Genomic DNA, 27,782 nt, shown 5'->3' with positions numbered 1-27,782 from the left:
TAAAATTGTAATTGTGGGATTACTACCTTTGTGTAACGAAGGTTAGAGGGGTCACAGTGCTCCTCACTAGTGGAAGAAAAGCTCTTATTTGTGTTGCTCTGTTCCAATTGTCAAGAAAAGAATCACGGTCTGGTATTTGCACCTTTTTGTTTTTCTGAGACTGTAAACTTGAGAGCAATACAATAGCTGTTATAATAGGCAGCATGGTCAGGTTATTGTGTGTGTGTGTGTGCGTGTGTGTGTGTGTGCGTGTGTGTGTGCGCGTGCGTGCGCTTACTGAAATGAGATAACGCTGATTGTAGAATGCTAAACTCTCCCACTGCATGTTCCCTCTCCTTTGCCACAATCGGACGTGCAGGTGCAGAGCACAGCTGGAGGACAAGCCGACGCCATGATTCATATCCCCTCCTCTTCTCACTCTCCCTCCCTTCCTCCCTTCGTTCCTCTCGCCCTCTGCTAAACTTTCCCTGCTTTTCTTTGTCTTTGGCAAATTTGTTTTCAACCTTCACATCCAACTTCATGAGTGTCCCTTTTTAAAGTGTGACACACTAAATTTGCCATTTGTTTGTATGCGATCATGTACAATTTGAATGGAGTGTAATCGCACATACAGTGTACACGACATGCAGATCAGGGCAGGGTTTGTTTGTGTTTGCATACAGACGCGCACATATTCAGAGAACTGGTTTGTGACCTCTTGTGTCGACATGAAGAGGTTTGTGCCACACACCCTACAGTCTGAATGAGAGGGGTGTTTTTGAGCAGACCATTCCACTCTGATGGTCTGGAGGACATTGTTTAGTCATCGGATTTGTGGATGAGGGATTAACCACAACCCCCACTACTCCACCCATCCCCCCCAACACACACACACACACACACACACACACACACACACACACACATGCACATGTACCCCCCTGCCTCAGCTCCTTCTTCTTTTTTTTAAACTCCCAAAGCTTTTTTAAGTATCTCACCTTACATCAGCTGCTTTGTTAGCGCACCACAGTGACACCCTATAGACACCCACTGCAGCGCGTTCTGAATGTGTCAGAATTGGCTTGGCTTTCAGAGTGGGTGTACATGCAAATGTAAGAGGCATTTGTTTGCCCCCCCCCCCAAACCAACCCACACACCCCACTCCCGCCTCACCCCAGCAAATTCCTACACTCGCCGAGGATTAGTGGTCGGGAATCTTATTCCCTTTTGAGGAGCAGGAGCCTGAAATGCCCCGGCCACCACTGACGGTCGTGGAGCCGAGGCCCAGAATGGAGCTGATGAACACTTTCTTTTGTTGTTTAACTCTTGTGATAGACTACGGAGGTAAACCTCGGAGAGCTCTGCACTGACTGATGCTTTTATTAGAAATGAGAGGCATCTTTTTTTTTAATCTTCGTCTGTTTAATATGGTGTTTTTTTTCTTCTCTTTATTCAAGAGCCTGCTCTTTAAGTTTGAGAGCAGGACTTTTGATTTCACATTCATTTGATTAGGTTTCTCTCCAAATCCTGAGCTCACACGCTTGTGGTTAGGTATACTCTGCTTGTGCTCAAACTGTCCGCTTGCACTCATTTTGTTGCTATGACAGCTTGCCTGTGTTCGCAGTCATGCCGCTTCTGTGTGCTGGTCAAAATTAATCAAACAATAGAATGCCAGGTGTAGTGATGATGAATGAAATTGTGTCACCCTTGTTGTGGGTGTGTTAGCTTTACTTCTGATGGGAAGCTGGTGTAATAATAAAGCCATGGAGGTTGTGAAACCAGTTGCAGTAACAGCCCATAGAAGACTCAAAGAAGTAAAGCTCTAGAATAAAGTTTGAATAGAAACAAATTGTTCACATATATTTCAGGTCCATGTGGGGTAAAATACAGTTATCATAACATATCCTGAGATTAACTCTACATTGATAAAACATATCAGTAGTTATTTCATTAAAATATTTCTCATGGGCTCCTTTTGTCAGGACAAGTACAGACTATGTTTTTAGTCTGACTTTTGTTTGAAATGCATATTGAATAAACTCTCTCTGGTTTCCCTAAACATGCCATCGTAAAGCTTTAGTTTGTCTTAAAGGTTCAGTGTGTAAGATTTAGGTGAAATGGATCTATTGGAAGAAATTTAATATATAAAAATCCTAGTGATTTCATTAGTGTGTTTCATCTAAATTGTTTGAATTATTGTTTTCTTTACCCTAAAATGGGCCCTTTATATTTAAATACTTTATATTTATATCAGGAGCAGGTCCTCTCTATGGAGGCCACCATGATTTTTTCACCGGTGCAAACTAAACTAAACACCTTTCGTAGGTTCTCTTTCATGTATTGAAGGGGGGTAAATTCTACAGACTGAACCTTTAAGTCTTTCTTGCATAAATAAAGGAATCTTGGAAATCTTTCTATATTCTTATATTCTGCAGCTATATTCTGATATGTTAATCTCTACAGATGCAATAGGAACTTAATTTCCTTTCTGTCTCTATAGGTGACAGTCACCACCATCGGCTATGGAGACAAGATTCCTCAAACGTGGATCGGCAAGGCCATTGCCTCCTGCTTCAGCGTCTTTGCCATCTCCTTCTTTGCTCTGCCAGCTGTAAATATAATTTTAATCCAAGATTCATAAGCAGGATTTAAATCTTTCATTTAAGATTTATTAAACTTGTTCCAACCTTATCAGCTTGGTAGACCCATTGCTCTTAGTGATGAGGAACAATAAGATGCTTTATCTTTATCATTTTTAGTACTGTACAGATTTAATGATTGAAAATATCAATCTGAGTAAGATTCTCCATCCACAGTATCTACCTAATGTGATATACATTTTATTGATACATTACACCTCAATTGTCCCCTGTCAGGGTATCTTGGGATCAGGTTTTGCCCTAAAGGTGCAACAGAAGCAGAGACAGAAGCATTTCAACAGACAGATTCCTGCTGCAGCTTCTCTCATTCAGGTACATTTTAACATTAAAATGTGTTGAAAGATTAAACCTATTTTATATTTTTTGTTGACTTGTGTAATTACATTATCCAAAGTGTTCCAACAATGTTCAAACACAGAGATATCCCCATTTTTGTCGCCTTTTAATTGCATCATATCCACTTTACCTGTGGCTCTGGTCTCTGCTATAACTTCCAGGGCAAACGACAATGCTAGCCAATTATCCAGTCTGCGCTCTTTCCTCCCACTGTTTATATTGGTCATTCGTAATTAATTGTGATTATTCATTGCCTTTTGCTGCATAAGGGAATAAGACTTTAATACGGAAAGAGACCTGTAGGGGCCGAAGCTGCATATTGTACATTTAAGGAAATACCAAAGGGCATCTGGGTTTCCTCATAAAAGATATAAACTAAACTATTTTGAATCCATCACTATATTAATGTCCTGTATCCTGAAATCCAATGCAGGGGCTGGCGTGTGCTCTGGTGATGTATTCAAGCATTTCATAATCTACAAGATATCCTTAAAAAACCAGATCAGACAGTAAACAGACCCATGGACATGTTTTTATTGGACCGTGAACATGGCTTCAAAATCTGATCTTTATTTTTTTGAAAGGTGCAAACTTGCACTCCTCAGATCTTGGCAGTAAAAACTTCAGCAAAGTTTGGAAACTGAACAGAGAAAAAGTTGTAGTGTTTGTTTTCTGGAAATTCCCATTGAGCTGTGGAAAAGGTGAGCTGCACCAGAAGTGCCAGAGGTGAACTGTTAGATGTAGTTATCCCGTGTCAGAAATCGAACCATTACAAGGGTTACCTGAGAGTTTACCTGAATGTCTGCAGGACACTGACAAATATCAATGACTATTTGCTAAATATTTTGTGTGTGATGTCATAAATAAAACAACCTACATAAAAAAAAAAAAGTATTGATGCATACTATTAGTCAATCAAAACAACGTTCTGAAAATGTAGGATGTTAAACCAAAAACTGTAGTACACGATTTACCTGGTTTATTGCTGCACCACTGGCAATTTTGATTGTGGGAGTTGAGGGAAAAACTGGACTGACTAACAGTAACTCCATGTTTTAACCTGCCCTCCTCAGACGCTGTGGAGGTGTTATGCAGCGGAGAAACCATGTGGCTGTGCTGCTACATGGAAAATGTACGTCCTGACTCCAGAGGCTGTCACCACAGTGGAATCTGACAACTCCAGTCCTAACATTAGGAAACTGCACATATCGGTAATTATTACATTGAACTTCAATCCTGAGCCAATGGTATTTTGTGGCTTGTGAGTTTTCAGCTGATTTTGATTTACTTTTCTCAGAAGACAGGCCAGTTATACACAGAAAAAAACATTATATCCATTAGATATTAAGTTTGTCTTTGACCTTGTAATGCCCTTGGTTTAAATTCAACCAGAGACTCCTCGTCTCTCTATCTCCTGCATTTGTTCTGTCTCTTCACTTTGATCCGTCCACTGAGGTAAATGTCCATTCAGAGATTTACATAATTCACTCCAAACTTTGGGCAAATTACCATTTATTTGTTCATTCTTACTTTAGATATGCCATTTTAATATGAAAAATCGAGACATGGTATTTCTTGTATTGCATTTAAAAAGCAATAAGTTATGGTAGACATTTGAATGAACCCCTTGAGCTGAAGCTGTGGAACAACAAGAACTCATGATGTTTTCAGAAGAAGTCATCAGACTGTGATAGTGCACGCTGTGGTTTTGAATGTCTGACCCTCACCCTATTGTTTCCATGTGCATGTCACCTTTCACAACAATATTAGCTATGTTGTGTCTGGGCCATGCAGCGTAAAAGGGCAAGTTAAGTTCCCACAAACACACACACTCACACACACACTCACTTGTGGACACACACAGCACACCCCCCCTCTCCCTCCCAAGGCTTGACTCCACCAGGATGACTTGAGGCCTTTGTCTCGGCGGCACAAAGACTCAGTCAGTTGAGATGATGTCACCGCCGCCTTTCTCATGGGAGTAAACCTTTGTCTAGTAGAACAACAACAAAAAAATCTTTGTGTAGCATTGAGCCCACATGCATTGGGGAGAACGAAGGCTGCTTCCGCTCTTTTCTGTTTCAGCTTGTGACTTTCTCCTCTGATTTTCCACTCTCTCTCTCCCCCTCTCTCTCTCTCTCCCTCTCCCTCTCCCTAACCCTCATTCAAGACTTGCTTCTGTCTCTTCTCTGTTTAATGGGCTATATTTCTCTCCTTTCTGCTCTTTCTGTCCCCGCTCTATTTTGCTCTGCCTCATCTCATTCCTGCTCACTCCCATTCACAATGATTTTCATCCCTCCCTTCTTTTTATATATACTCCATCTCTCTGTTTCTGTCTCTCAAACTTGTAAGAGTTTCTTCATACCTTTCCCTTTCCCCCTTTGAGTCTTGCTCCACCTCTCTCTCTCTCCTAATGAGTCATTCAAACGTTGGGTTTTTGGACTGAACTGTTGGCCACTAGTCAATGCCAAAGTCTGATCCACTGAGTCCAGATAATTGAGTTTCTATAAAGGCCACGTCTATGACGTTGGTGAGGGTCGGTTGGTCTGAGAGTTGGACCGGAGCCCCATTGAGGTCCTGAAAGTGGCTGAGACATGGGTATAAAAAAAACTGTGTTAAACTGAGATTAAACAGCTTGTCAACAGTATGCAAGCACAGAGGTTGGAAGTCAGAGTGTATAACAACAATATGAACTACACAGGTACATACAAGAAAGCTGAGTGTTTCCGTATATATCAGTGTTTTTAGCTTAGTTTGAGTTATTAACACGTTCATATGGCAGGATTGGTTTGTTTGATTCTTCCAAGAATAACATCCATTAGCAAGTAAAGTGAATGGCCAAATCTTAGAATAATGTCTCCAGTCTATATCAAAAGATTTGACACTTCAATATTAAAACATGCACAACTCATGGCAATCTGTTTTCAGAATGAAACTATGAAATTAAATGAATGAAAGTGATTTGTGTCTATGACAGACAGGTCAATAAGTCCAGTGGTTTTTTTTTTTCTTGATGGCTTTGGGTTTTTACAGAATCTTTGTTGTGCAGGCAAGGAGCAGAGAGTTAGGTGACCTTGATGACCTGATCTCGTTTATCCCTTTGCCTCATCAACTTCATGTGTACAGTTGTACCCAAATATGAAGTAGCTGGGATTAGATTCAGACTTGAATACTGGAACGTCTTCTTCAGCTTGGACAGGAGTTGCTGTTGTAAATGAGAGAGTTCCTGATCATCAGGACCTCATTGACTCGTGAACATACAGTATGATGGACTGTGAGACAGGCTGACTGGTGCAGTGTCGGCAGTGATACAATGTGTGAACTACACAGAGGCTGAGCTATAATAAGCAGCTTATGTAACTAATTTTAAGAGGGAAAGTGTGAAGTAAAGGCAAAAAACCTTCTCTTTTGACTGTGACATCATCTCATGTTAACGACAACAGGACAGTTCGTCACAGTGTTTCTATGCCGCCTCTCTGGCGACAGCCAACGGCCAGAGGCATTATGTTTCTGAGTTCCGTCAATCCATCACTCTTCTTGTGAATACGATCTCTCAGGAAAACCTTAAGGGAATTTCTTCAAATTTTGTGCATTCAGTTGGACCCAAGGATTCATTTATTAGATTAAGTGGTCAAAGGAAAATGTCACAGTGATCTTATGAGTCTGGAAAAAAAAAAATCTTGACTGAACTGTACTGGTTGGTGGGAGCATCCAACTGCAGTTGCTGGATGATGGATGTAATTCTGTCGGTTATTTTAAGGTATCAACTCTAAATAATCCCAGTAATGTAATTTCACTAAATATCATTATTATAATCTCGACAAACTTTTTGATGTGGGTGTTGATGTTTCCTCTGTCAGAAAAGGGGGACCAAGAGGAGGCTGAAGTCCAGGGGTAATGGCTCTATGGGTGGAGGGTCAGAGAGAGCCATATCCATCCCCCAGATCACCTACGATCACATCGATGACTCTGTGGAGAAGAAAGATGTCACCTTTTTCTTGGAAGAGCCGAGGGGGACTGTCGAAGGTAATAAACTGAGAATAGTACTGTTCTCATTGTTAGTGTGAAGTACAGTGACGGTTAAAAATCTCCAACAGTTCAGTCTCAGACAAGTGAACCACGATTTCACAATAAAAGATCTAAGGCCCATTAAATCACTGCTCAATCAAACTGACTTCATCTGAATGTGGACGGCAGTGTAGTTATTCAGAACTTGATGCCTCCAGCTCTGTGAAAGTATTTATCAACGACATTGAATATTGTAATGCAGCTATCTTTGCTGTTTTAATCCAGTTTAAGGCCAGTTGGCAATGAAGTATCATATGTCATGTGGAGTACATTCGAACTGCAGAGATGAAACCCACCTTTAAATTTGTTCCTCTTAGTATAGTTTTGTTTCATGAAATAATGTATGTCGAGGGACATGAAATGATTTCATGCTGCCTTAAAAGCCTTGGAAATGGAAGTTTCATGTGTTTTTGCATTCAGGGCATTGAAGTAGCCAAAACAACTCTTTGGGAATGACATTTGTTATGGCCAAGCTTTAGAAAAATTGGCTTTCAGCTTGTACTATTGTCTTGGAAAGTGTTTTCCATCTTTATTTTAAATGGTTTTAAAAATAAATACTGTAGATTAACTTAATATAAAATTCTCTAAATAATTATTTTGCCAGACCTAATAAAACATTATTTTTTTCTTTTAGAGTTAAAGAGTCACCACAAGAGCTATAAACGATGAGGCCAGCGTCTTATTTTGTCACACTACGTTAGATCTGACAGTAAAAAATAGCTAAAGATGGGGGCCTATTCAACACCACACTTAGAGCATAGGGGCTCATTGCTGCCACAAGAGATCATTATCATGAATAAATAAATAACAATAACTTTCATCTCAGTCTTTGTGGTGATATTAGTGAGACACATGTATGAGCAAATCTGGTGATGACAGCAATTACAAAAACTGTGTGCTTTCAGGTAAAATGGAGCGTTTGGGAAACAATGACGTCACTGTTTGTGCAATCCACTGTTGCTGTGTGTAATGAGCCTTCACTACAAACAACAACAATAGCAACTGGAGAACAGTCTTGCTCCATTTGGTTAACACTGCTTTTTTTGCATTTCACATTACTACACCACTTTTTGTCTGCCTTTCCCAATATTAGTTGGTCCGCAGCGTTCTTCTCTAGTATTCGACAGATCATTAACATTGACTTTATCGCCACCTACTGGCCCATCATGCTCGTTTGAGCATTTGTATTCACTTTTGTCTTCTTATGTTGACGACGGTCGTGTGGTTGGTGTTTTGTTTCTTTTTAAACGAGGATGAAAATATCTCTGCAAAAATGATCTGCAGTAGTGTAGACAAGGCATAAAGCACCTCTGCCTGACAGAGCTAATTACAAGATAGAGGGTCTATTTGAATGTTATATTTAGAGCTAAGCTTTGTTTGTTTCTCTCAGTTTATACAATCAGTTTAGACTATGACACATTATTGGAGGGGTTGTAATGTGCTGGTTTCTCATTTTCACACAGTAAACAGAGGCCCTCTCCTGATTCCCCCTTTGAGCCAAGATGGCTGCCAGGTGTTTCCAGTAGGCCATATGGAAGCCATCACAGTCTCAGTGGTGATTAGAGGTCATGGTTACAAGCTCTTTACTGCTTCATTTGTCCTCTTTGCTGGCCACTGACACTCACGCTGAGCTGGGGTAGAAAAAAATAACTTGTATGGACTTGTCAAGGTTGGAATTTGCACTTGCAGTTTACTAATATTGGTGAAATCATATCGAAGACAAGAGCTTTTTTTCATGATTATGAGAAAAGCTTGTCTTCATTGATTATGTTAATTTTAGAGCATACACTAATTATTAAGATATGCATTTTGCCCCGTAGAGATTCCTAATTGTTTCAGCACTTACCCTAAACTTGTTTTGGGTAACAAACATTTCGTATGCATAAGAATTAAATCTGTACACACAGCCTATGACCAATGGCTGATTGGTTAAAGGGGTGGCGGTTTGACTTCCTGTGTTAAAATGCCAACCCTACCAAATATATTGACCCAGACTGCATGTTAATAAATGCACTTAATGAGTTTTTCCTGTCAAAGTGTGCAGTCATAAAAGCAGCTGGAGTGACATAAAGGCAGACCATCACTAAAACATCAACCACTTACGAGGGGAACAGTTTAGTTTCCTGCCTAAGTGGGTGGATCTCAGATGGAGATGAAGGGGAACATGTGTTTTGCGGAAAGTGTGAGAGGAAAAAAAGTGCCAAACCAGTTAGATATCACATTTCATCCAGTAGGCACATATCGATACAATAACATGCACCTTATTAAGCTGTCAACAGGTAAATCGTATGTTCTGATAACTTGTCTGTGTATTCACTTAAGGTCAGACAGGTTGAGACTATGGAGTGGAAAATGAATTGGACAAGCTGGGATGGAAGAAGCCAAAATCTGCAGCCTGCTGTCACTAATGATAATGTGTTGAGGTGAAACAGCATTGAACTAAATTACCTTTGCTAAACCAGCCATAAAACAGGAATCTTTACCGTCTCTATTCTGGGGTTGCTGCTTTTTTTATTTATTGTTTATTTCATCAATGATTCAATTTGATGCTTGACTCCTGGATTTCTTAAAAATACATAGCAGAGTGATGAAAAAGTAAAAAAAAAAAAAAAGCTATTATTTGTGAAAATTTGAAAATAATAAGAGATACACAGGATATGCAGCAAATAACAATGATTAAAAATCAAAGAAAAATGGTGAGGTAAAAAAACCCCAGACACATCCCAGCCACCCCATCCCATGGATCTAGGCCAGTGACTACTGTAGAATATTGTTGTAAAGGTTTTTGAGTTTTAATGAGAGCGAGTACCAAGCCTCTATAATTGATTTGTTCAACTCCGTGGACTCGAGCGGTTGCCAATTCTAATTAAACATTGTCCAGATATACGTTAGAACCCAAGCGAGAATAGACAGGGAGGGAAACAATGGCTGTTCTAGATGGTTCTGCTCTTTACTCACTGAACATGCATCATCATGTAAGCACAGCATACATTAGGTTTTAAAAACAGAATTTTCTATAAATCATTTGTCTAAATAGCAAATTGGTGTAATTAGGATTTTACTATATGTTGTTTATGAATTAGCTAGTATTGTTAAGTTTGGTTGCTCTAAAGTTTAATTATCAGAATTTTAGGCCTTAAAAAGTCTTACATACTTTAAAACATTACTTATGTGGTTGTTTACATGTTCATTTGCATACCAAGAGTTTTTTGGCGGCATGCATAGTTTGTAATGTGTCCAAATGAAATGTTGTAGTTCATTCTTTATGAAACAGATATGAGCCATACTGTAATAAAACTACAAACAAGACCAACATTGAACTGATAACTGTTTGTCGGCAAGCATCCTGGTTCGACTTTATCTCACCGCTTGGCTGTGGGAAAGACAATGGATACCTACTGTCTCTATAGTTTGTGAGAAAACGTGGCGTTTCAAGGGTTATTCTCTACTCTGCTGCTTCACCTTCAACTATAGGGGAGTTTAAGTAATTCTGATATTCCTTCATTTCTGTTGTACATGACATTGGTCTTAAATTATGGTCTTTAAAATGTCTTACATTGAACCTGTTGAATTTCAGCGGAAACCTTGTTTTAGGCAGGAGGAGCTGGAGTTACTGTGCCTGAAATGAAAAAAATAAATTCATTTGTGCATCCCTCTTTTATGTGTCAATGTCAACTGGCCTAAAATTTAAGAAATGATTGTACAACAAAAATGCTGCTGTGTTTCACAGCAGGAAGTGATAAGAGATCCTTGATTACATTTGTGTTTTCGGCACAAATTGCTGTGAGCTCACATATCAACCCTTTTTCTCTTTTCTCTTCAGGACTCACCAGAATGCTCAGACAAACAGGTTAGTCCTTCTAACTCCCATTAATACTGAGATGCACGAAAGGGGATCTTTATAATGGGTTATGTATCGTTTTTATCAACAGATATTTTAGTCAACTCTGGTCTTGTGGTAGCTCCCTCGAGTTTCCACTTCTTAATCGTGTACTTTAAAGTATAAACTGTGCCAATAAAATCCAAGTAACAAGAAGAGAGACTCTTTTTATGAACCGGTTGTTCTTTGTCCAAACGACAGACACAAAGGCTGAGTATATAGTGTGTGTGTTCACTGCTCTGTCTGAGCAGCAGTCCCTTCCAAAAGTAAAGTACTTCTTTTTCTCTCATTAAAAACTCCTCTGTGTTAATCATTAGCTAGCCTGCCTTTTTAATGTGGCCCAGACAGTATTTTAATTAGACTCGCTGACTGGCTCAGCCTTTGTCCCCAACTGGACCAAACCAGAGCCAAGTAGAGAGACAGAGAGAGAGAGTCAGACACTGGTCCTGGGTTGACCTGGCCTGTTTTCTTTTCTGGGTGCCCTGCCAACACCACGGGTGAGGGAGGAACATGGCTGGCCCGGATAGGAATGGGGCAGGGGCCTAGTGGGGACCGTGGAGACCTAGACGGGGACACCGAAAGAGAGGCAGAGGGGTTATGGAGTTGATAAGTGGCCATTGTGGAGCACCAGTGGTCAGAAATAAACTGGTCATTGTTTGATTTGGTCAATGTCCGGCTTATCGCTCTACTTATCTGTCTGGTCCCACGTACCTCCCTGTCTGTGAGAATCTCTCAATGGCGCGCTCCCTCTCTCTTCCTCTCTCCCTCTATAGCTCTATCCCACAGTTTTTTTTCTCTCTCTCCTGCCCTCGGCTCAGTCTCTCCCGTCCAAAACAAGTTTGCACTGATGGTCCAGATAGACTACATACATGTCCATAAACCCTTATCCTGTTTGTGTAGCTGATAAGCAGGTTCATGTCTACTTCACTGAGTTGTAGTTAGGGGCTCTAAAGGTGGCTCTGATTACCTCCCCCACCCAACCTTTTTTTTCTCTCACTTTTCCTCCTCCCTCTCCTCTCCCCTGCCCCCCCTCTATTGCATGTCTATTCTTCCGGCTTGGACAATGTTAAACAAACTCGATGATGGAAAACAGGAGAGGCTGAATGGCTTTTACTCGAAATGGAATGGTCATTCTGTTCATGAACGCAGATTTGCCTCTCCATTCTCCGTCACAATGGAGGCCCGGTGGTTTGGAGGAGAGACATGTCAAACTCTGCTGATGGTCCGACTGCAGGTCAAGACCCTGCGACACATGTTGTTCTTTGCTGTCGTTTTATTGGCCGCGCCAGCAGCCGTCCAGCTGCAAGGTTAAGCTGGAGTGCTGCAATTCAGGCTCTTGCAATGGTTGTCTCCTTGAGTAAATTATCAATTAAAAAGTTCCTCCCATATATAGATAAGTCTTTATGTTAATTACCTAAGCCAAGGAGAATGTTTTCACCTCTGGTTGTATGTTTGAATAACAACTGAATAGATTACCATGAAACTGAGGATCACACGCTGGAACGTGTGGGGTTTTTTTCAGCGCCCATGTTATCAGGGTTAGAGCTGCTGTACTGCCTGCATGAGCCACGTGTCACAGCCACATCTCATGAGTGTGAGCTGTTTGGGATGGGACATATTTTTTTGTTTTAAAGTCTTTATTGTGTGTTCAGGACCTGAAGATGCACAGTTTCATTTCGTAGAGTCCTCGCATTTAGTTGTGTACATAGGCTACTTTTATTCCCGGAAATGGAACAATGCTTAGGAGCTAGTTCAGGCGACCTACTCTGCTGCAATCATGTGAGAAACATCATGTGACAAACCTCACTCTCAGAGAAAATGTCCCATCGCCCCCTTTGCTTGCCCTGTCAGTATTGCTGCCAGTTGCTTCAGCCCCTCCAACACCCCAGCATCCACCTTTAGGCTTCAAGGTTATAAATATTTGCTCATCACTCCCATCATATCTATGTAATCATATGTGGGGGAGTGATTAAGTCGGAGCCTAGACACCAAACACTAACATGTTCTACTGTTGCAATAAACATTTGAACGTGAGTTGTGTGACTGAACTGAAGTAGTGATACCATAAAGCTCAGGTCGCAGCTCCGCAGCAGACCCGCTCCCTGTTGAACAACAGATGTGTGCGAGGCAGCAGATCAGTGACTGTTTTTTCAGGGATCTTGATGAAAAAAATATTAAGGGAATGATATCCATGGATGTGTGCAATCTGGTGCAGCTTGGTTAGATATTAGGGGACTGTTGGGCCCTGGTGGAGGTATCGATCCACTCATTGCCATTCTAGTTTAGAATTGAGGTAACTGAGGTCATTTGTGTTTATTCCAACTTTTTTTGTGTCCTCTTTATTTTCTTCTGTCTTTCTTTTCTCCACTTATTATTGTTGCATGACGTCAGGCCCTCCTCATCATTCTTGGTCGTCTTTTACTCTGAGCTGCCCTAGCTCTCCAGGTATCTGTCATTTCTTTGTGTCTGCTTTTATCTTATTTACACACATCTGACTATTTTGCTTTCAAATGCAACACACTTTTATTCAACTAAACATCAGATATCTTCTCTCTGATGTGAAATAGTCCTGTAGAATACAAGACTATTTGCAAAAAAGATTAAATTAACACTTTTGTACCTGGTAGTTTTAGGGCTTTAACACAACTATATATTTTTTCTTTGTATCAAAATTTAATTAATTGAAAAAACATTTTGTCAGTTTAAATAAAGCAAATCTGAGTTTGTATAAAGTTTATAAGCCCAAAATGCATGTGTTGTAATATTACACATGATTTTTGTGCTTTGCAGTGAGGAGGAATCACGATAACACCTCCATTGACATCTCCCGCGCCAACAGCTTAACCGATGAGCTCGACTACATGAGTGAGGACATTCCCCTGCCAGTGGTGAAGGACAAAGCTCAGTAAGTCCCAGAACATTCTCCCTTTGCTTTTCTCTGGAGTTACATCACCCTGCTCTGACTGATCCACGTTATACAGAATTTTCCAACTTGTCATTATCGTAAAGGCCTTCAGGAGCAGAGCCCCTCAGGCTGCTCTCTAAATGAAGTTGTTTTGTTGAACTCTCTCGAGGGTTAAAGAGGCTCTCGAGGGCCGAGGCCTTACCAGGTACAGAGAGTTATAAAGGGGATTATCCCTCTAGTCTTGAGGGAAATGACAAAGAAATCCCTCTCAGTTGGATGTAGGACATGTTAAGGTACTGAGAGCTTGTCGCCACATGCCCTCAGAAGGTTGAGAATTCCCTGCTGTTGTAGCTGTGTGATTTTCGACGATGTTGCTTCCTCCTGCTGACCCACTCATACAAATGAGTTCATCAAAATGTGATTTATTTGCTTCCTCTGTCAGTTTGCTGTAGCATAGCATGCTCATGATTGCAACAACAGTTCACCCTCCATCCCTCTATCTATTCCTCCAGCCTTTTAAACAGTATCAACAGACCAGTTCTTGCACATGGTGTTTTCACGTGTTTCCACTGTCATCTTTTACAAGTGTTCACCTAAGCTGCTTTCTGACATGCAAATGTCCGAGTGAGACGCTCTACAGTTTCTGTGGACTTTTTCTGCCTGGCCTTCCAGTATAATGTCCTTAGAAATCCAGGAGAAGCAGATGTGTGAACACAGCAGGGGATCCCCCTCACCATGAGTAAGTGGGGGGGGGTTGATGACTCTTCTAACAAAAAACAAAAGGAAACAAATATCTCCCGGTGAAAAAGTGGTGTCATACAAGTAGAAGACATTGATGAAGATGACAAGAGAGTTTGTGGTGTTAGAGCTGACGAGGGTGTTGGGGGGGCTGTGAACATGATCACATGATCTCCGCGGCTGAGTTAATATGTGGCTTCCTGTTTGGCTTAATGACTGCTGTGGAAGACCCACACAGAGGTTATCTTGTAATTGATGTTTTGTGTACATGTGGTTGTTCCCTGTCACTAAATGTATATGGTTGACACATAAGTCTCTATCTGCCACAGTGATCTGCAACATCCTTTAAGTGACAGCCATGTGCATTGAAGGCTTCTGACATCACAGCCCTTGCACTGAATCTTTTTTGTATCATATTTACTCCTTTTATGAGCTTTTATGTTGGCTGCATTTTAGAATGTGTTCTCATAGGTGTGCATTAAATATGAAGCACAAGCTTTACAGTTTGTTCCTTTTGAAAGTGTCACACAGAGAGGATTTCGTCTTTATTAAACAAATTATTATTTTTATTTTTGAGATGGATAATGCCATTATAGAAATTGGGACAAGATCTTTCTATTATTTTACATATTCACTGTATCTAAGACTTGGAGCCTGTCCAATAAATCTGCTCGGACTATATGAGTCTTTCACAGACATATCAGTTGAAAAGCTGAACACAGAGACAGGATAGTAATAACAGTATAAGGTGGAATGATTGAACTGTGTCAGAGCTGGTTGTCGATCTGAGGGTGGATCCAGATCAGAGGACATCAGGAGGGCTTGGTGGTGAGGATGAGGCAGAGGTGGTCCAAAGAGAGTTCCGGGTGGTTGCTGGATTCCTGAGCTGAGGCAGGAGTCAGGCTGAGGAACTGCAGGTACAGAGAAACACAGATTACTAGCTGGCAAATACAAGTTAGTCCCCATGCATAAGTGTCCTTGGGCAAGATACTGAACCCCAAATTGCCCCATCTCATATATGCACTGCATGAATGTATGTGTGGATGTAAAACTGTACTGTAAAGCACTTTGAGTGGTCATCGACTAGAAAAGCTCTATGTTAATACAGACCAAAACAGCTGTGCTTTACAAAAGTACAGATAAATAGAAGAAAAGAAAATATAGGCAACAATCAAAAACAAGACAAGAAATGATAAATGAGTGTACGTGTGTTGATTCTCATAGACGTGGATGTTGTTTTTAAACTGTATTCATTGTCTAATGGGCTTTCTTTCCCCTGCTTCTGTTCCCTGCAAATATACAGTCCCCTGTCATTCAACTCCATCTCTGGCCTCTGGCTTTGCTCTGCACTCTCCTCTGTGCTCTCTTGAAAACAAAAAGCTAAGCAACCTTTTGTACAGAGGAACACAGTTGTTACCATATTCGGCAAAGCTCTTCTACTGCATCACTCAATTTCTTGTTTTTAGTTAGTTTAGTCATACAGGGTGATAAAAGACTCTCCAACCATCCAGTCTTTTTCATTTCTAGTAAAAACAAATTAATGAAACAAACTGCAACGCTAAAACGAGAGTTACGAGCAGCAGAATACTTGTTCTCTCTCTTGCATTCTTTTGACCTGCCCGCTCGTGGCATCGGTCCAGGACTCTCTCTCCACACACCACTTGAATTCCACAAGGTACTGGACTGGCTCTCCCGCTATTCTTCCTCTCTTGCTCTTTCCTTTTCTCTACCTCTCCATTACTCCATCCACCCTGATCGTATCTGATGGGCCAAAAAAACCGATGGAAAATGTCAATTTTGACATGGGATAGAAAACCACAAGTAGCCAACACCCAAACTGCCATTAATCATTGAACATTTGATATGTTCTTCACTCCTGGAAAATGTGATTATAGTTACTCATATTTTATTATGGGTGTATGTTGTTCCTAAATAGAAACCTTTTGTTTTTTTGTATTTTTTATTTCAAATTCGTGCTAAAGAAGCTTTTTGTTCTTCCTTAAATCTCCCTGCCGTAGCCAGACTGCAGCTGTGCAGCTGTCACAGCGTGAGAGTAGACAGAGCATCCTTAAAGCAAACTGCTTGAATACACTGAAACTGTAACGGATACCTGCTGATATGTGAAGAAAAATGTAAGTAGCTAAGGTAATTGGTGATTCATGCATATGTTGTGCTAATATACTCAAACTGCATCAATGACTATGCTTACATGGACACCAATATTCACGATATTAAACAGATTAAGAGATAGTCCGAATAAGATACTGCCATGTAAACAGCATTTTCTGATAATCTTAACCAGCATAAGATCATACTCGGAATAAGCAATGATCAAATTAAGACATGGAGTAATCTGACCGTAGTCACGTTTTGTAGTCATGTATACATCTTAATCACATTATAAAGTTCTAATAGAGTTTTCAGAGCAGTTACTGCTGCTTCAACACATTCCCTCAGTGTAAACAAGAAAGAAAAATAAAAAATTGTTGTTGAAGAAATCACCCAAAATGATATACGGTAGCCTCGTACACTAAACCTTTTCAGGTTGGTGCTTTCAAACTGGCCAGTGTAGAGGTCGTAATGACGTGAGCCATAATCATAACATTTAAATGGATTCCTCTGTTAGCAACTAATGTAAACACCATAATTAAATAATGTCTGATTCTGTATAAGGTCAACAGTTGGAATATTGCTGTCCATGTTAACATCACTATCTACTGAAAGAGGTGAGACAAGTGTAAACTGCAGCATAACCACAGAAGGATAGGTTATATCTGCACAGCAGCTCCCATGTTTGTTACTGAATAGTCCAGCTTGTTTTATAAGAATATTGGAAAGAAACATGGCCCTCCTCTATACAGTCTGCAGGCAACATGCTGGTAGGGCACCAAACAACATACAGCCTGTTGTTTTAGGGGCCTGCTTATGACAATCCAACTATGATTAACTTTTCTGCAGCCTGTGTTACAGTCAACTGTAATTATCATTGTATGTTGTGATTTCACACATTTAATCTGAGTAAAAGCACGTGGCCAAGTTTATTAATTAGTCAAAGTGAATTATCATAATAATTCAATGGAATCTGTAAAGAAAAAGTCAGCTTGTGTCATCCCATTAGCCTGGACATGTGTGTGTACTTTTTAATAATCTTTTTGATGTCATTCTGTGTAGCTGATTATTTGCATGTGTATATGGGTGTGTGACCACTGGGCGTTAATGCACAAGTGTGTGAGAGTGAGTTTTCCAGCTGTGGACACAGACTGCATCTAATTGCACCCGTTGCTGTGCTACCGTGCCCACAACAGCCGGGCTCAGATTTGGGCCACGCCGGGCACTCCCATAACAGCTGGTTTGTTTTGCCCCTGGTGTCACGCCACGAAGGACAGCACTGTCATTTGACATCCTTATCTGGATTTCTGCAGACAGCTACCAGATCCACCCATACTGCCTGAGGCGACGTGCACGCTCACATACTGTATCAGTTTTCTGTCCTTTTATATTCAGGAATTAATGCATATCCGCACCCTCCAGCCTTAATGTAAATTTGACATGAGCTGGCTCCTTTGGTGTTCAGATAGCTGCCTGTTCAAACAAACTTTTTGCCCCATTTCTGGTATCTCTATCAGTGTGTGTGTGTGTGTGTGTGTGTGTGTGCGTGTGCGTGTGTGCGTGTGTTGACATGTAAGAGGCATCAATAGAGCCGGCTGTGACATCCGCTTCTGAAGAGGAAGTTGTGCAGGGCAGCATCAACATGCAATCATGTCTTTTGCTCCTCTAAACCCAATACACACGCACACACACATACAGATCTGAGATGACAAATCTTTATTATTTCTTCTATTTTAAATTGATTTCTTTAAATTTTTAAGTAAAAATTACAACATACACTTGTGTATACAACATTTACCATTAACATCGTTCTCCCTTTTTTTTTTTTTTACTGTAAACAAACTTTATTTGTTTACTTGGCAATCTGTAAATGAGGCTTGATTTTGTTACAAACACTGATTTCCACTGATTGTGTACGTGCGTTAGAATATGTGAGAACCCAGTGGCTCAGTGGTTTGATGTGTGTGTGTACGTGTGTACATGTGTACGTGTGTTTGTGTGTACGTGTGTTTGTGTGTACATGTGTACATGTGTTTGTGTGTACAGCTGTACACTTTGAGGATGCCCATTTCTGAGATTTACTGGTCAATTGTTGAATGAAGTTAGAACAAACCCAGTGGAGCTGCTGATCTTAAATCCACTCTTTAGCAGGAGGACTTGTACTCTCTTGAAGAATGAGTAAATGTTTCCAAGTGCACGTCTTAGGGGCCAAACAGAGGAAGGTCTTGTTTAGCTGATTGCAGTGATTGTGTCTTATCTCTCTCTCTCTATCTCTCTCTCTCTGCTGTGATTCCCTCTTTTCTCTCAATTCTCCGGCCCCATCTCTCAGTCTCTCTAAAAACTCTCATCCAGAAACTCATCCCCTGCTTCTTTATTCTGTCAAGCAGCACCAGATCAGTGATGTCTGTCATCTTGTGACCTGAGGCAGTCAGTCATCTCTTTCCCTTGCTGGGTGTGGCCACGATCCCTGGCCTCCTTCTCCTCCTCCTCCTCCTCCACCACCACCTCCTCCTCTTCCTTGTCTTCTCTCAGACCTTTAAAAGTCTGCCTGGGCCACCTACAGGCAGCTCTTAATTAGTTCCCCTCTTACAAGCTGGCCGCACCTAAACAATGAGAACCCACTGCAGCCCTACAGGAGGGATTGCAGGCAGAGACACATGCATCACGGCCCGTCGTCTTCAAGTAGGGGCCTCTCTCTGCTGAGCAACTGGCGTCTTTTGTGCAAAGCTCTGAACAAATTGACTTTTTGTCTGCGCGGCCTCTGTATGCCTGTCATGTACACTGTACTCTGATATAAATGGCATTGAGGGGCGTTTCAAGCATATGGGGTTTAGTCAAGAGTAAAAATCTAAAATACTTTCATTCATTATTTGTGTTTTTCTCCATATATGTTATATTATTATCCCTTTGACTAATTGTTATACATGTTCCTATCACTGCTGCCCCAACACATGTGCCAAGAAGTCATTTTATAGGACTTTATGCAAGATTCAACAGAGACTCTACTGTGAACATGTCCAATAAATCCTCTTAATATTTTTGGCTTTACTGCCAAGTTTTTGAATGACAAATTAGACCAGGCAGTGGCCCCACTTTGGGCACATGCACGAGGCACAAATGCACACATATGCACACAAACTGATGGTGTAAGGTCCGTGGCCTCCTGCCCCGCAGCAAGAGAAGCTGCCTGGCTGCTGTTGCTTTATAAAAAGATAGAGAAATGAAGTCAAAAAGAAGAGAACAAATTGTGCCCCGGTTTCTTGACTGTCTGCCAATGTCTAAGAGCATAAAAAAGTCTTGGGGCAGTAAAACAGCCACACACACTGATTCATGTTTTCTGTGCATGCAGGGATTCAGAAGTTAATCTCATTACAGACTCGGGCCCTTTTATGTGGTTGCTGACCTGCACTCTACCTTCACTCACTTGCACGTTTTAGAAATGGTTTAATTGCCCTCACTTGGCCAAGATACAAGCAGTATAAATGTTACACTTAAGCCTGTAGTACAGTTCACTTACAATTGAGATTGGCTTGGTCTTACAGGCAATAAGTCGGCTGGGGGTGTCTGTGTTTGATTGCTGCAGAGTGCACAGGCCTCTAGTCAAAACCTGTCAAAACTTTACCACAAACATTCGTTGCACCATTAACATTCCCTGTGTTTTCATTTGGTTAGTGTCATTTGATTGTTCGGAGGCCTGTATGTAAACTCTGATTCACTGAGCTCAGAACCTTTGAGTTGTTCAAGTTGAGTTCAAGAGATTATGTTATCATCACCATTTGTCTGTTAGCAGGAAAACACTAAAAATACTTTTGCCACAGATCCAGGCAAAGAGCAGATCTCAGATTTTTTTTAAATCACATTCTTCGTCATTGCGAAAGAGAGGATTTGGCATTTTGACATTTTCACTGCTTTCTGAGGTAATAACTCATGCTGATGAAAAAAATCAGGCATGTTTAGGAGACTGATATCTATTAGTGTGTCTAATTTGGTGCAGCTTGTTTATATTGATGGAGATTGTTGGCGGAGGTATGCTCTCTATTGAGTGCCATATAGTTTATAATGCATTGCATTGCACAGATGTGGCAGCAGAAAAAAAGAACTGCAGGTTGTCTTCAGCCATGCAGCCACAGATTGCTTTGTGTTGCTCTTGACATTTGCAAGGTAGGCAATAGTGTTGGATGTAACTGAGCAGCTGTTTCTCTGCACCATCTTCCCATTTCTACATAATGGTTTGCATCCCACACCCAATTGCAGTTACGGTCTTATCCACTGCTTACCTCAGTGTGTGCATTTCTTACTGTGCAGTTAGGCTAAATTCTGCGTTTTTACTTTTCGCCATTGCTGCCATGCATTTTTGCTAGCTCTTTGTGAAACTAACAATCGATTGCCTTCTGTTTACACTGGCAAGTGCATGCTCAGTGTGCAAGAGTTTTCATGTGACAGGGATTAGAGCTGACATGGAGCCAAAATGCTTGTGTACACAGATCATTTCAGTTTGAAAATGCTCTTCTTAAATAAAAAATGGTACTACTATGGATGTTGTCTAATTATCCTTCTATACTGAGGCGTCACACCATATTCATTGCAGGTCACAAGGGACTATTCTGCAATAACTAATAAAGGCTTTTTTCTGAACAGTATTTATTTCTGAGTGTTATACAGAGGGTAAAGTAATCCTCTGGTACGCATGAAGAAAGTCACTAAATTTTAATATTCCTTGTAAAACAAGTTCCTGTTTGGATCAGAACACAACAAACTAAATCACATACTGTATGTCACAGATAAAAAATGACATTTGAAGTTATTACTTCTCTTCCACAGAAAGAGACCAGTGGCTGCTGGAGACAATTCTCCCACTGGGGCCAAAATGAGAGTGGGCTTGTCGTCTTTTATGATGTGGATGTCACACCCAGGGCAATAAAAGGCATTTTCATGAATTACAATTAAATCCTGCATTAAGAAGGCTCTCGTGCTACTGTTAGGAGGGGTGAGAGTGTTTACTCCCCCTCACTGGTGTTGGTGGTTCTGCAAGGGTTTTACAGTGAGAGACCATCAGTGATGGGGGAGGTGGAGGGGGAGATCGCTCGCTTTATTGCCGCTTACCACAGATTGGAAAATTCAGAGACTCAGCAAGCAAGCAGTGCATAAATACACCATCCAGACGAAATAAAAAGATATACCCTAACCAACATGATCTCGGACTGTATGCATCCAAATCATTACCTAGTCTGGTTGCAGTGGCTGGAAATTATGAGCGCTGTTTTGGCTCCATTAGCATTAATGAAATCTGCCTGGATTGCACACACAGCGTTAGATTGCTGGTTTGGAGTATCCTGGTGCGGTGCAGTGTATCAGGGTCGAATCCAAATTCAGCAAGAGGAACTGCCAGTAAACCAGGCCAGACAGTGAAGCAGAGCAAGCTGCAGCAAGCCAAAAATAGACAGGCAAACAAGAGTTGGCTCCCTAACCTGCAGTCCAGTAGTAGTGGTTCTCTTGCTGAATTATTCAACATTGCATTGTGTAATAAACATGATACTACAGGTGTGTTGTTGCATTTCATGTCTTTGTCTGTCCAAAATCTTTCAGAATTACTGCCAAATGTCAGTGGGAGATTTGTGTGTGTGTGTGTGTGTGTGTGTGTGTGTGTGTATGCGTGCGTACGTGTGTGTGTGTTCTCGGTAGTGCATTTAAAATCTGCACAAATCTTACAAACTTATCCCAACTTTCCCCTGTGCCCTGCATTACTTTGTTTGGCATCAGTTTGTCTTCATTACAATTAGTACACTCCATCACCTTTTATGGGGTCCAATTAAAAAAACACACACATAGGGATCATTGAAAGGGAAAAAAATCACCTGAGAAATTGTTATTTTCACACTCACAAAGCATTTTTGTGTCATGGCTGCTTTTTCATCTTTGATTTACGGGCGAGATCATTTTAGAAAAACCTGAAAAGGTATTTATTTTGATCGAACCAGAATGCTATTAACAAAAAAAGTTTTTGTCAGTTGCCTCTAGAAATGGAAATTCAATTGTTTCCATGCAGTACTTTTGTTTAAATTTGGATTTTTGTTTCATTTAATAATGTTTGTCCTAATTGTAGCATGACAACAATGAGGTTGAATATACAGATGAAACCACTTAACCAGCATAATTACCCTAAATTAAATTATTAGGATTCCAGTAATGGAAGTCAAAGTATATAAAGTAGCTTGAGGATATTTTCCCCCCACTCACAAGCTCAGCCTTAAACAAACTGATGATAAACTCCAGATGGCAGTGAAGGGAAATTGCAACAATTAAGCTTCATTAATTGCCGCAAAGTTACATTAATTAGGAGGCCAATGAGAATTGTATGTGATAAAGCTCATGCTATTAATGTTTCATTTAATTGTAGTTATACGTTTAGCTTGTAGCCTAATTTAAGTCTTTGTAGAATGTGGTCTCAGATAGTTTTACAATTTAACACTGAAAGCAACATGAATTATGTGAAAATAATCGCTCAGCAGAACATGTCGTAAGAAACAACTTTGTAAAGAGATCACTTTGACAAAGAACAGAGAAGAGAAGTTACAGAAAATGCAGGTTATTTTTGTTTTTCTTCACTTTAATTCATGGCTTTAATAGATATGTGTCTCTTTGTCTCTGTTGTGCCCTCATGCTGGTGGCAGCCATGTCAGAGGCCTTATATTATTTCTGTATGTTCTTCCATCAGTCCCACTTGATTAACAGACTCAATAACATCTTGAGGACATTTCTTCAAACAAAGGTTAACTTGTATTAAGAAATAATTTGATTAGAACCTGAGGTTCAAAGGTCAATGTTACCAAGTTTTTGGTCTTATGAATCTCGGGCATGACTTTAGGGAATTTCCTCATGTTCAGAACAAACATTTATTTGGTCCCAGGTCACTATGGCTGTAAAATGTTTTTGACAAAGTCTTCACTATATGTTTTTGGTATTATCTGTATTTCTGTCCATCTCTCTGTACAACCATGTCATTCTTGTGAACGCAAAAAGTTAGGAACTTCATTACATCTGATGTAAATGTCCTTTTGGACGAGGAGGAGCTACTTCAATTATAATGAACCAAGGTCAAGGTCACAAGATGTTTTTGGTCAAAAAGTATTTAAAAAAACATGTACTCAATTGTTTGGGGTTTATGCCTGACTGGGGCATTTGCGGCCAACATCATGCTTCACTTTTAAACAGTTTCATCAGACCTGAAAATCATGTTTTACTCAGAGAGTCATTTACATGGTGTTTTGCTTTAGTGTGGCTTTCACTGAGGAGAGGCCTCAGTCTGGACACTTTGCCACACAGCCCAAAACAGTAGAGTGCTGCAATGCAAGTTTGTCCCATTTTCAATCAGGATATCCAGAGGTCAGCCAGAGTGATTATTAGATTCTTGGTTACCTCTCTTACAAAGGATCTTCTCCTCTCAGTTGCTTTCTCCTTGTCGCCAGCTCTTGGACAAGTCCTGGTTTGCTCCAAACTTATGGAAGAATTACACTGAACACTGTACTCATGGGAACATTCAATGCAGACATTGTTTTAGCCTCAGGTCTTGGAGCTTAGAATGATCTGAGCATAAGGCGGCAACATGAAAAAGTCACGAAGCAAAATGGTGTCAATACACTTTAGAGGAGCAGTGGCTTGAACTTCTTGGTAGCACTTGGTAGCAGTTTATTCAAATGTGGTTTCTCTGAAAGAACATTTCAATTTAAGTCTCAACCTCAGAGCTTTGCTTATCGCTGTTAGAAACAACTTGGAGAGAGTCTGTTGCCTCTATCACAGTGCCATCACTCGGCTTCGCACTCGTTTTATAGGCCGCACCCCTCACAACCCCAACACATTTGCAGCCTCACCACAGAGAGTACGCTGGAATTTGGTTTGCTCTTCTCAGAGAAACCAGCCGCTGTGTTTCTGTGGTCGCAGGAGGGGAAGTCTATCTAACGTGTCACGCCTTGGCAGCATGGAGACAAAGATAAGCAATGCAGAGAATTAAAATGACGAGAAAGGTTCTTTGCTTGTTGTTCTATCGTGAATATTAACTGTAATAGAGAAGCAGTCCACAGCTTATCAGTCAAGACCTTAAATGCCTCTGAAGCCAGATGTTTGAAAGCAGAGATGTGAAAAGCTGTAAATCACTGAGTGGAAACAGGTAAGCCTCGGCATGGTGTCTGTCACCTCCATTCCCCAAACTCACTCTATACACTATACACACACTTCTTCCTACCCCCCAAGTGTATTTTTTTCCACTGCTGTTAATAGGAGCCATATAGAGCCCAGTTCATAATGAAAGACCCCCCAGCGGCCCTGCTAGTAAATGGGACTAATAACCCTCGAAATAAGTCTCTTTAAGTGCTGAAAGGCTGCTCTCTTTATACTGAACGTGTATATGTGCTGTAAAGTCTTTTCCAGCCAGCTACTGTAATTTTATGGCTTTGTTTTATCCTCTTCTGTCAAAGAAAATTGGGAGGGGAGTCAGAGAGGGTGTCAGTGGATCACAGACCTTCATAGTGTGAGTGTATAAACTGTATATCTTTTCATTACAGTTAATATCTCACAGGATTTTTCTATTTTCATGTTTTAAAATTTTATTTAAGCCATTAATTAAGAGGGTGTAATTAAATTACCCAAGACCAAACTGTTCTTGTGTTTTTTAATTCTCAGAGAATAATATAGATTCTAAGATATACCAATCTAAAAAAAAAATGGTACACCTGTCCGAATACTACTATAGTAACAAAGCCTTTACTGCACAATAACATTTTGATTATACAGTTAATAAATATAACTAACAAAGATTGACCAAACAAAAACAGTAAAAGCATTTTTAAATGAGACAGTTATTAATACTATAAGTTTTACTTTAATAGAAGATGCAAAACTTTAATTGATCCCTTGAGGTAGAATTCAGGGGTTGTAGAGGAAATATGTACATACTGTAAAAAACAGAAATAAAAAAAAACTCACGACCAATGTTGCACTTATTGTGCAGTACCATCTAAAGTATAGAATAAAGAAGGCTTCAAGTGTGTAGGATCACTTTTGAAAGTTTGTAAATCTCAGAAATGTTATATTGTTTGTAAGGAAATCATATGCATGGCATTAATATTAATATTGCATAGCAGGAATAAATATAAATATAAGGTGATGTGTAGTAATACAGTGAAATAATATACACTGTATAGCATATAGTACAGCAAAAAAGAATAGTTGTAGTATTGTGCTACAGTGTATTCATAAAATTAAGTAAAATACTGTCTACAGCCGAATTTAATTAAATGTGGATTTTTTTTATTTTTAGTCCATATCCTATAAATCTTTTTCATGTGAATCAGGCTCTCTGATGTTTCACAGGCTGTTCCATTCACACACTCTGACTCAGTTTACAAGACTAACTGCAGCTGAACCACACTGTCCTGCACGATAAACACCAAAATAATGAAACGATTAAAAATGTGTTAATACAAAGGTACTAAAACTAAAGTTATAACTGTCTTTTAAAGAAATGCTTTTGTAACATTTACCTGCCCAATGTAAAATGCACCTCTAGTGCTAAAGATAAATATTCCTAGAACACATAACATTTCCTGTTTTCTGTTTTTAAACTATTTTAAGGTTTAATTTTTACCCACTGTAAAAAGGAAAACTGTAAAAATGAGACCTTGTACCCAATGGTGAGACAGATAATGTAACAATGAAAATCAAGTGCATCTGTAAACAGAGCTACTGGGAGTTCAACACAATTATAAGTTTAATCTTTAAAGAACTGTCAAATTCAAATGTTTTTCTTTGTGCCCGTGTTTGGGACATATTTGCCTCTTCAGACTAAAAAGAACAGCAGCGTAAAAAAGCCAAACGTCAGCAGTACTGCAAAGAGTGGAGGAGGGGAATCGCAGTAAATACACCCCCCTCTCTGACCAGCAGGCTGTGCTGTAGCAACATCACTTCTCTGCTTTGCTCACTTCACTGACAGGCGGCCTCCAATAAGTGAACTCTAAATGTTCTAATGTAGATTTAATAATTCAGCCTGTGTTGGTTTTCCACAGAGAGTAAGTAGGAAATGGTAAGTATCGGGTTGAGCTCAAGTGGAAATGTCCTTGTCGGGGTGTTTTCATGAGTTTGGTGTCCGCAGTCGGGTTGTGCCCATTACCAAAACCATCATCAACACCACCAGCATCAGTGCTGCTACCCCGCTCAACCTCTCTGCCTGCAACTCATTACGTTTCTATTCCACTTTTCCGTTCTGCAGCGGGAAAAGAAAGGGAGGAAAATAAAAGGAGATATGCAGGAAAATAATTGACAAAACCGCACTTTCCCTCCTCTGTTTTTCTTTCTGCGTTCCAACAGTGTTCAGGCTTTTCATGTCAAACATTCTGCTCCGGCCGAGCTGTGAACAATAGCTGTGTTGAGCCGGTCACAACACAATAGTCGATAACAAGTTTGATTGGAGGTAAAGATTCTGAGCAGCTGCTTTTATCTGTTGAGTAGAGTGAGAAAGTGTGTGTGTGTGTGTGTATATATGTGTATGTGCGTGCGTGCGTGTGTTTGTTTGTGCGTGCGCGCTGTGTTTTTACAATGTGAATTTGCAAGCTCCTTTTTGTGTCACTGCAGTATTTATAACATTCTTCCTGACTGTAGGTCATGTCACCCTCTTGCTCCTTCTTTTGCCCCCCCATCTCTCTCTCTCTGTCTCTCTCTCTCTCTGTCTCTCTCCTTCCCCCCCTCTCGCTGTCTCTCTCGTTCACGTCTGGCCTGGCCTCAGTATAACTCCTCGCAGTTGTCAGTTTCAGGAAATGCACTGCACTCTGTTGGGAAGTGAGGTATCTTGCCTCTGGGCCGTCTCTCTCTCTCTCTCTCTCTCTCTCTCTCTCTCTCTCTCACACACACTCACTCTCTCACTCACTCGCAGTTTTTTTCTTTGGTAATTTTTATCCTGTGCTTACGGGAAGCACAGCTCAGCCGTGCACACACAGTACCGCTCACTCAGCCCTCTCTTCTGTTTTGGTGATTGCACAAAGACTGATACAGACAGTTTACAAGCTGGATGAGTAGATAGGTATTTAAATGAATGGGGACGGTGTGTTTGTATGCATTT

General features: G+C 40.5%; 1 protein-coding gene across 3 annotated transcripts in view; it reads left to right on the top strand.

Annotated features, from left to right (window-relative positions):
* The window catches only part of kcnq1.2 (potassium voltage-gated channel, KQT-like subfamily, member 1.2), a 188,104-nt gene that overhangs the window by 22,460 nt on the left and 137,862 nt on the right, over positions 1-27,782 (top strand). For 2 of the 3 annotated variants that reach the window (XM_069529029.1, XM_069529028.1), the window contains exons 8-14: positions 2,480-2,590; positions 2,856-2,951; positions 4,049-4,186; positions 6,836-7,001; positions 10,867-10,893; positions 13,315-13,368; positions 13,714-13,828. In XM_069529029.1, the coding sequence (XP_069385130.1) occupies positions 2,480-2,590; positions 2,856-2,951; positions 4,049-4,186; positions 6,836-7,001; positions 10,867-10,893; positions 13,315-13,368; positions 13,714-13,828 (707 nt within the window). The remainder of the gene's footprint in view (positions 1-2,479; positions 2,591-2,855; positions 2,952-4,048; positions 4,187-6,835; positions 7,002-10,866; positions 10,894-13,314; positions 13,369-13,713; positions 13,829-27,782) is intronic. The other variant, XM_020079206.2, reaches the window with a different exon arrangement.

This window comes from Paralichthys olivaceus, chromosome 7 (genome assembly GCF_024713975.1).
Source record: "Paralichthys olivaceus isolate ysfri-2021 chromosome 7, ASM2471397v2, whole genome shotgun sequence".
NCBI classification, from domain to species: Eukaryota; Metazoa; Chordata; class Actinopteri; order Pleuronectiformes; family Paralichthyidae; genus Paralichthys; species Paralichthys olivaceus.
This window is presented reverse-complemented; position numbering and strand designations above follow the sequence as displayed.